Here is a 10,973-nt window from a genome sequence, read left to right as displayed (position 1 = left end):
TTTGTATGCTGTAAGTCAGTGGTTCTCAAAGTGCTTGAGGGGGTTCCCCAGCTAAATCAGTTAATATAGCATCAAAATCAGTTTAACCGCGATGCGACGCATTGTGAGCTTGTAGATCTGCTATATATAAAATAAAAAAATCTTCATTAGTGTGAAAACTTTTTCACATTTTCAGATGGGGTCTAGACTTTGGCCAAATACATTCATTTGGGGGTCCTTGATGTGAAAAGGTTTGAAAACCACTGCTTTACAAAACGTGTCCTGTTTGTACTGTAAGTAGCCTAACACTGTTTGTTAACTGTACTGGTGTTGTATGTATACCATTGGTTCTCAAAGTGGTGTCCGGAGACCCCCAGGGGTCCTTGGGGGAGTACCAAAAATAGCAGATATACAAGCTCATAGCGCGCCACTTCGTGCCACACTATGAACTTGTAGATCTGCTATTTTTGTAAATCGTGAAAATGTGTGCATATTTTTTTACACAAATATATTTTTTTTAACTCAAATCTTCTCTCGGAGGTCCCTGGCACAACAAAAACAATTAATAATTTTGAGATGGGGGCACCACAGACAAATACATATAATTTTGGGGGTCTTTGACTTTGACTTTGAAGTTTGAGAGGGGCAGGCTCTCGAAGAAGGACGTTTTGGATATCTGAAATGACAGTTGTGGATATCCAAAAAGTTAGTTTTGGCTAGATGGAGCTAAATTATAGATATTATCTAGTAGTATACATATCCAGTCTAGATATTAAATGTTAGAACGGCTTGCCATCGGCAGGCAGAGTAGCACATCAGCTCTCATGCATATGCATGCAGCACCAGGCTCTCCCTGTGAGGCTCACCAGACTGTGTGTGACGGCGTCCTCAAAACCAAGGGGGCGGTGGGGTGGCGCGGCACGTCATATCGAACCGCCGCGCTCCCATTGGCCGACGATCCTCACCCGACACAGCTGTGATTGTTTTCTGCAGAGGAAGCTCCGTGTCTGGCATGAGGTCTGCTGCTCTGGAATGGAATAGCAGCCTTTTTCTCTCTCTATAACGATGATGATGTGAACAAACAACAACCGTACAATAGAAGCACTTCTCTTTTCTCTCGTTGTTGTAACAGCAGAAAAGCTTCATCGTTTCCAAAGCAAAGCCACCACGGATGAACAGGAGTGGAGGAGTGCGCCAGACAGTGGAGACGTCTGGATATCAAGGTAATTTAATAGTAGTAATAATACAAATAATAATAACAACCTAACATTCACTTCATAACGTTTGTACAGTTAGACCTCTTGATTATTATTATTATCATGACTATAGTCTACGATCGCCAGTTTAACATGCAACACCTTGCCTTGGATCAAGACTATCATAGATGTATTTTATCGAGTCTGACTTTTACTTTCGTATCTAGATATAGAAATGTCAAAATCGATAATGATAGTCTATCCCAGGCTAATGCAACACCCCAAAGGAATGCTTGCCTTGAACACCATGTGTGTTTCTGTAATCTTGCAACGTTGATACTAGGGCACTTAGGCCAGTAGGAATGTTTTCAAATCCACAAAAGCTTGTATATGTGAGTCTCTGGCACAAAATATAGTATCTTAATTCTAGACCTAAAAAAAGGACTGTTGTTTGGGTGTTTTATTGCCAGCTCCCAAACTGTGTTTGCCAACAAGACTAGAGAACCACTGCTGGAGTTGCTCTTGTCTTGTAGCAGTAGGCTACCTTAATTCTATAACTAAAAAAATGACTAAATGACTTGTGGTTGACTTGTTTTCACCAGCTCCCAAAGTGTGCCAAATGCCAACAAGACTAGAGAACCACTGCTGGAGTTGCTCTTGCTGTGCATCAAGAAGATCAGTGGAATCTAACGCGAATTCATCGTCAGGAGGACCGAAGTGGTTCGCAGCCAAAGGATCCGATCAGGAGATGATGTCCATCATAACGTCGGTGCTCCACCAGGCCTACGGCTCCCTGAGGCACGACGTGCGGTCCAAGGCTCACCTGATCCGCCGCGGCCTGGTGCTGTTCACCGTCGGCGTGGTGCTGGCGCTGGTGCTCAACCTGCTGCAGATCCAGAGGAACGTCACGCTGTTCCCCGAGGAGGTTCTGGCAACTTTGTTCTCGGCCGCCTGGTGGATCCCACCGTGCTGCGGGACAGGGGCCGGTGAGTTTATTGATTTTTTTTTAATTATATTTTATATTTTTATATATTATTTATAATTGTTTTAATATTTTTTTATTATATATTATATTTTTTATTATTTGGACGCTGGCTTTGGCAATGTAAACGTATGTTTTCTTTTCTCATGCCAATGAAGCTACTTTGAATTTGAATTGAGTTATGATCTTTGACCTTTTGATCAAGATTAAGAAGTGTTATTAGTTATTATCTTTGACCTTTGATCAAGATTTAAGAAGCGTTATTACGGTGCTATAAATAAATCACACTCGTCGTGGGTGGGTGTATCGTGCATGAATGTATGTCTGAGTTTTTGGAGTGGGAGGTTGTTTTTTTTTGGACAATGGAATGCAATGGGGGGATGGAGGGGGGGGTCTATGACTTATTCACAGAGCCATATAATTATAAAAGACATCACAACATGACCGGTGAGTCGTTTTTTCGCGGTCACTTGATCATGACTCGGATTGTGAAACATTTGAGGGTTTGTTATGGTTATTATCCATTATGTAAACGGTTCTACCCTGTGCATACTGTTTTGTCTGCTGGCCTAGTGGGGAGTAGTGTTGCCAGGTTTTGCGAGAGAAATAAGCAACCAACCAGGTCTAAGAAAACAAGCCCAAAAGAAGCAACTTAGGTCACATGAGACCTCTTTAAACCTATATACATCCGCTATTTGAAAATAGTCGATCTACAAGCTCACAACGCGTCGTGATGCGATGCGTTGTGAGCTTAGCTGATCTGCTATTTTCAAAGACAAATCTCGGGAAAAAAGTTAAAATTTAGGAATATTTTCAAATCCACAAAATCTTGTATGGGGGTCTCAGGCACAAAATATTTTCATAAGGTTGGGTCTACAAATATATATTAATTTGGGGGTCATTGACATGAAAATGTTTGAGAACCATGCACTGGTTTAACATTGGTTTATCATTAGTTAACAAGCCCAAATAAGCAACTACACTTTAGAAACAATCCCAAATAAGCAACTACACTTTAGAAACAAGCCCAAACAAGCAACTACACTTAAGAAACAAGCCAAAAAAAACGCAACCCGCAACTAACCAATATTTTCAAGCAACTTTACAGAAAAACAAGGCCAAAGTCGCTTATAATAAGCGGACATGGCAACACTGAGAGTGGGGAGCCTATTATTAACCTCTCTATTTTGATTGATTGATTGAATATTTTATTAGGCAAAAAATGTAAAACAGCACAGTTACATTTAAAATACTTTGTCTAACAGGTCCGTTCATAAAAGTCCTTGCGGACTTGTTTCCAATGAGGGCCTTGGTATTTAATTCATAGGCAAATCGTCGGGGAAATCTATACGGGGAGAGCTGCCTCGCCACTCTATTGGCTTCCTGTGCGACAGTCCGGTTACGTCAGAGGCAAGCGGCTCTCCCCATTGGTTGCTTTCATAACGGGTGAGCTGGAGGGGGCGGCGCGTTCGTGGCCGCCTGGCTTGGAAACAAGGAAGTCAGTTATTATGAGATAAATAATATAGGCCTAACCCATAGAGGTAAGCCTAACCTAACTACCCCCCATCCAGTAAACCCATCCAGTAAAAGTATCAATACTGCAATGTAGAAATACTTCGTAAAAGTCTGGAATTCAAAAATGTACTTGAGTAAAAGTACAAAAGTTTTTGTATCAAAATGTACTTAAAGTACCAAAAGTAGAAAGTACTCATTCTGTATAAAATGTATAAAAACATCTTTTGAAAATAGCTGATCTTGTAGATCGGTTATTTTCAAATGGCCAAAATGTATATAGGGCAGAAGTGGTTAATGCATGTTTTGTAATAATAATCAAAATCTACAAAGTAACTAGTAACCAAAGTTTTAAGTAAGTAAAAGTACAATATTTGTCTCTGAGATGTAGTGGAGACTGGAGTAGAAGTAAAAGTACTTAAAAATGGAACTACTCCTGTAAAGTAAAAAATACCTCAAAATTATACTTAAGTACAGTATTTGAGTACATTTGCTTAGTTACTTTACACCACTGACTAACTCTACCCCCCCCCCCCCCCCCCTGTATACATTGGCAGAGGATATTATGATTCAAATATTCAGGATAGTTCAGATTGTCACGTTCGTTATTTCTTCATTCCACACGTTATCAAGGTGTTGTGGTACAGGTATTTATAGACCTGTATAAATAAAACATTGAGAAAGGGGTATTTGTTATGTCACAGTACATTTTCACATTATGTGACACATTCGTCCTCTGCATTTAACACATCCTATCTGGAGCAGTGGGAGATTGTTCATAAGCGTTTATTATCATGATCATGATTATTATTGTCCTTTCAGCAAATTCTCCACAGCGCTATTAGTTTATGATAAGTTTGTGTTAATTGTTATGTAACCGGAAGGCTCGCCCCAAAACACACTCGCCCCCATATTTTTCGCGGACCGCTCGACCCGAGCGGTTCTTGTATTAGTTTTGCTGAGATTAAGGTTAGGAATACGTTAAAGGCTGGGTTAGGCATAGTTTTACAGAGGCTATGTTAAGGAATAAGGTTAGGCATAGTTTACTGAGGTTACGTTTAGGAATACCTGGTGGTGACAATTCCGAGGTCGCCGGTTTTGACTCAGGCGAGCGTTCTTGTATTCAATTGTTATATGCATTTATAACCTTAATAGTTATGCAGTATATGTATGTATGTATGTAAATTGTTATATAATGTTTTTCCTTTTTTTGCAGCTGTTATTGGCCTGTTGTACCCCTGCATCGACAGCCATTTGGGAGAGCCCCACAAGTTCAAGAGAGAGTGGGCCAGTGTCATGAGATGCATCGCAGTCTTCGTTGGTATCAACCATGCCAGCGCTGTATCCTTTCACCAAGTCGATCATTATAATCAAAGGGAAACTCATGTCCCTCCTTCTTATCTTATCTTTATTTTTATTACCTTTTATTATCACTATTGTTGTTGTTATGTTGACGCTGCATAGTATTTTTCGAGGACCAGGCTCACGCACTTGCATTTTGCTGCTTGTGCCTGTGTGAGTGGTGACACATAAACCTTTTTGACTATTGATTCATGTTTACACATAAATAATTATTGTACATATTGTCCCTTTTTAATTTCTCACCCCACATGGGAAGTAGATCTGTTTTAACTCTCCATTTCTAGTTCGAAACTTCAAATAGTGTGCCAAAGGAGCAGTATTGTCCCTGTGTGACATTTTCTTTAAGTTATATAATTTGTTTACATATTGAACTAATATTTGCAGGATGATTTAACCTATTGCGTGGTGCCATTCTCTCTTGATATTCATCTTAACTGACTTATACCACAGAAACTAGACTTTGCCAACAATGTGCAGCTTTCGCTAACACTTGCGGCCCTGTCGCTGGGCCTCTGGTGGACATTCGACCGGTCAAGAAGTGGCTTTGGCCTCGGCATCACCACTGCCTTCTTAGCTACAGTCATCACGCAGCTGCTGGTCTACAATGGCGTGTACCAGTAAGTCAACAAGGCATTTTTTATAGACCTGCAATATTGTCTTTTATATGACAGGACACCGCCTCTGTCGGGTGCAAACCTCATATGTCCAGATCGGTTACTTTTCAGGATTAAAATTCAAAAATGGCAAAAGCAGCAGATCGACAAGCTCAAAACGCGTCGCGTCGCTTCGACTTTTGGTCATCCAAGCATGTGGTTACCCATTTCTTTATAAAAGTTACTTTTGGTGCTTTTGTGTGACGCTGTAGTATGATCAAGTAGGGCGTTTATTTAAGTAAAACATTTGGAGTTAAGAGGTTTTTCTGCCCGACAGCAACGATATGATAAGGCCACATCAGAGTAGTAGTACAGAGTCTGCCAAAGTTTCACTTTTGAACAAATGAAACCTGTTCTGCAACAGTACTGTACTTTCTCTTTTCTTTCATTATGTCTGAGGCTTGATCCGTAGAAATGCCTTTGGATTTGACTAAATGCCGATTTGATCTTACGGTCTTATCCGCATAGCTTTGAGTATGAACCTATGCAATGGTATGTTATGTGAGAGTTTTTTTTTTTTTTTTCAATGCTGACGAAGGCCAGAAGGGCTGAGGCGTGTTTGTGACTGATGCTGATGCATTAACCCATTAAAACCAAACCGGGAAAGCCTCTGTGTTATATTAGATTTTTTTAGCACATTGGTTGGCTATTCAAAAATAGCAGATATAAGGCCCGGACGGTTGGCGCAACCGTCTGGGCAGCTATTTTTTTATATGAGCTTGTAGATCTGCTATATTTAAAAAATCCTGAAAATGTGTGCAAATCTTTGAATATACAGGTATATATTTTTTACTCAAATCTTTGCTTCTGGGGGTCCCTGGAACAAAATCTTTTGAGATGGGCGGTCCGCGGCCAAATGCATATAATTTTGGGGGTCCTTGACATGAAAAAGTCTGAGCACCACTGATATAGCAACATACGTTTTTCAGAAAACTTTTAAGGATTTAGAAGGCATTTGTAGAATCGGTCTCTGGTCTTAATGGGTGAAAAGGAAGCCTGAAACCTATTTTCTTTAATGCGGGTGATCCTTTTTTGATCATGTCTGTTTTAAGAATCTGCACCTGCCATTAATCTTAAAGTTTTGTGAATTGACCGCGCCAATCCTTTGGACTATTGCGTGTATAGACTACACTATAGTGTTTCCCACCATGTGACCTCATCAAAGGGGAACTGACTGATAAAACACTGACAGTAAATACTCTTTTACTCGTACTCCCATGTGATCAAAAGCGCCCAGCTGGGAGGACGCGCACTGTTGCCTCAGTTATAGGGGGCTTGAAAAGCTCTGGGTTCAAAAGACCCCCACAGCTCATGTTGACTAAATGAGCTCGATACAGAAGTGGGGTGGGGGTGCAAAATATTGTTTTTCAAGATGAAGGTCTCGCTCTCTGCGTTATGAAATTGTGCTGATATTGCTTTTCCTTTGACAGATGTGTCTCATTTGAAGATGTTCTTTTTTTTCTTTTACTGTTAATTTGACTATTGAGAAATGGAGTGTGAATTAAATGTGATTGGTTGTGGGGGGTTTTTCTCTCTTTTTCAGATACACATCTCCAGATTTTCTGTATGTACGTTCCTGGCTGCCTTGTATATTCTTCTCAGGAGGCGTTACAGTAGGAAACATCGGACGCCAGCTTGCCATGGTAAAGTCTTATCACCATTCACGTATGTTACGTAACCAGTTGAACCCTATAGCATAGCAGCCCTATTATGGGGGGAACATTCGCCAAAAATAGAACATCTACACGCTCACATATGGCTTGTAAGTTAGATCGGCTATTTTTGGCGAAGAGATTTAGACGGTAAAAAAGCTGTCCAGATATAGTTGCAACTCAGGTCTCTTTTATTAAGAATAGAGGTTTTAAGTGGTTAATAAGATTCTGCATATTTGTAGAGAGAATTATACTTACTGTACATATGCACTGACAAGTTATCTGTAAGTTAAATGGGTTGAAGTTTCAGCAAATACCATGTAGCTAGTTTTATGTTGGTGTGATTTTCTTTTCACTCAAGACATCACTCTATTCTGAAGGAAAGTGTCAACATGCAGTATCCTGTCATCTCAAATGTTGCTTTAATTTCATCGGCACAACAGAGGAGGGAGTCTAAACTTCTCTGACTTGCCCCCTTAGTTCACAATTATCCCATCAAGTAGACGCTGATGTCTTCATTAGGCATCATCTGTCTTGAAGGCTCGCCTCGTTCTTTCTGAAGAGTTGCACAACGGTGTCACTCGGCGCCTTATAACCGACTTTCAAGTTAACACGTTGTTGGCTTGGAAAATCAATTATTTTGCGTATGTCTGGAGGTATAAATTAGGTTGAAAAGTCCCGCCAGTCCCTCTGTTTGACTCTGTGAAAGCAGATTATGGGACGTTGTTTGTCACAGTCGTGGCCCCCTGAACACATGAGCCAGTCACCAGTCCACTGACCAGAGGGTCATTTGATGCTTGTTGTTTGTTTGTGATGGGGCTTGGAATGTTGGCACGAGTCCTCACTCACTGTTTTTGTTCTTGTGCTCTCTCTCTCTCTCTCTCTCTCTCTCTCTCTCTCTCTCTCTCTCTCTCTCTCTCTCTCTCTGTATCCACTGTTTCATGTGTGAGAGGGCATAGAAAGAACCTGATATTTCATCTCTGTATCCACTGTTTCATGTGTGAGAGGGCATAGAAAGAACCTGATATTTCATTCAACTTTGCCATATTAGTCAACAGTTGACATGCAGACAAGATACAATACAAAGCAATGCAGACAAGAGTACATTACTTTTTATCAGGATGTAATGCATAAACTGATATGATTGTACTGGCTTAAGTGAAAATATGGTAGGTACATTAGGAAGGAACAGTAGCCCTTTTCTCTATATTGTCAAGATACAGTAACTAGCAAAGTAGCAATGTTGTGTGTTGTACTTCCTTGCCTTAGTGCATAAAATGCTGAATATGGAAGTTTCATTTCTGGAAAAATGCAACAGAAAGAAAACACTTCCCCACTTCCCTTTCTTATCCTTTCATAAACACCTCAGCAAAACTATTCACTCAAATGTCATTAACCAATCCTTCGTAATAAAAAAAGTATGCTCATGAGATGATATAAAAAGAAAAATATCCGTATAAAGGACATCAGACAAATGACATCTCACAAAGTCTTCTTTAGTCCTAGCTAGCATAATACAAGTGAACTTCTAGCTTTTATACCGAAGTCCCACATTAATTTCTCATTCTCTCTCTCTCTCTCTCTCTCTCTTTTCTGTTGTTGCAACTCTCAACCTTGTAAGCGACTGTAACTTTATTTCATCCCCTTTTGACTGATGGTGATTGACATGTCATTAACGCCAGTGTCTCCCTGTCTTCCCCCAGGGCGCTGTTGAGAAACCTCACAATGACTGAAGACAGTTCTGACAGCGTGGAAACACACAGGAAAGCAAAGAAGTGGAGCCGAGACAAGAAAGAAAGTAAAAGTTGCAGAGAGTACGAGAAGAACACAAAAGAAGAAAAAAAAAAGGACTCATAGTTTTTAACTTTTAGTTTTTTTTCTTCTTCCTATTCTCATTAAGTGTAGGTCGGGAGAACACATGCCCCATGCCCTGACCTAATGTGCCATGTCTTCTGCACCTCCTTGTGGCCAAACAACCTACAGTAACCCTCCGATTTGTACTATACCACAGTAACAATAGGAGGACTTCTTTCACACGAGTTGGGAGGACATGTTGGCCACTCCAGCTCTTTGGTGCGAATAGTCACCTGGTTTCTTAATATTGCTATTATTTTCTTTCTTTTTACATTGAACAAGTGAGCCATTTAGCTTCTTGCTGTTAAGGGAGTGCAGGTGTGCGCGCTTTTGTGTGGATGCGTCTCTGTCTCGGCAGAAAAGACATGGCAAGTGGTGGTGCTACAATATTTTGTTTTGCCTAAATATGGTATGAACACAAAAGGGAATTATTATTATTTTTGCGTGTGGTGGTGAAAATGTCTTCACTCTCATATGGAAATGTATTCAGCAGTCATCTTTATGGCTCAGATGATGTATTGTATGTTCCCAATCTAACCAAAAGAAGTATTTATTTCTTTACTGGCTGAAACCAGCCTATCCTTGACCCCAAACCAAAAACAACCAGCATACTATATAACAGCATACTATGATAATTAATTATTTTAGTTTATTTAATTTCTCCTTAGGCAAGATTATTGTCCGCCCTGAAGGATTTTATTTGTTTTTGTTTATCTATTTGTTTTTCTTCTGATAGATACAGTGAATAGAGACAGGAAAGGGATACAGGAGTTACAATCAGTATTGGCAGGGCTTCACTATTAAATGTGAATACAAATATTGGCATCTGTCAAGTGCTATTAAAATATTTTTTTAATGTGGGAAGGTGGAAGTGTCAGACATAATATATGAATGGATTGGTCTCAGATTGGAATTGGATCATCGTTAATTAACAGCTCCCAATCAGGTGATCCCTAGAGAGAGACATGACAGCATAAGTCTAACTTTGAACCCATGCCTGCTAGGGGTACATTTTATCCTGGTATCAGTGTGGTGAAGACACCCAGAATGCAATACAAATTTAGAGCGAATGTACTATGATAATAACAAACGAGCATTGGTTTGTTTTTAACACTTTCCAAGAGATTACATTTTTGACCAGGCATTCGCTTGGGACTGTCTTTTGTTGAAAGCCCACAGTGTCCATTGAGAACCTTTTCCCCCATTCACAGTTTATAAACGATTTACCTTTTTTGAAGGTATTTTCAAACTGACACTAGCTTGGGAACATATGCTGACTGAAGGAGAGAACAAGACTTTATTACTTCTGGCCTTGAAAACTTGCAATCTGTGATTGCCTTTGTATTATAGTATGTAGTGCTTTTGTCACTATACCAGTTTCATTTTATCATTTGTACAAACGTAATTATATTATTACATATGTATAATGGCTTGCCTATGTAATCAGACAGGTATTACTATACTAGACCAACAGTATGTTAGTTAGCTGTTTTGGGGGTCTAGAGGATTAAGTGCAATCACAGTATACATTAGGGCGATTTTTCTTCATTATTTATTATTTCTGACAGTGGCTAAAAATAATTATATATATATATATATATATATATATATATATATATATATATATATATATATATATATATATATATATATCAACTTGTTGTAATCATATGCAGTGTGGGTACTTAAAAAAAACAGCAATAACATCAGTGTTTTTGGAAACAACAAGTTTGTCAGAGATTACTTGCCTTCTTATTAGAGTCTATACAATGACTCCTCTTAC

The 10,973-nt window shown here is 39.5% G+C and overlaps 1 protein-coding gene across 1 annotated transcript; it reads left to right on the top strand.

Annotated features, from left to right (window-relative positions):
• The first annotated feature begins 874 nt into the window (after nt 1–874).
• On the top strand, nt 875–10,756 carry insig1 (insulin induced gene 1). Its single transcript, XM_080417233.1, has 6 exons — nt 875–1,202; nt 1,778–2,161; nt 4,886–5,010; nt 5,482–5,648; nt 7,228–7,327; nt 9,040–10,756. Exons 1-6 carry the CDS (start codon nt 1,151–1,153, stop codon nt 9,067–9,069), a joined length of 858 nt encoding a protein of 285 aa, XP_080273359.1. The 5' UTR covers nt 875–1,150; the 3' UTR covers nt 9,070–10,756.
• Nucleotides 10,757–10,973: the final 217 nt, after the last annotated feature.

Source organism: Gymnoscopelus braueri, assembly GCF_963280865.1.
Source record: "Gymnoscopelus braueri genome assembly, chromosome: 21".
Taxonomy (NCBI): Eukaryota; Metazoa; Chordata; class Actinopteri; order Myctophiformes; family Myctophidae; genus Gymnoscopelus; species Gymnoscopelus braueri.
This window is presented reverse-complemented; position numbering and strand designations above follow the sequence as displayed.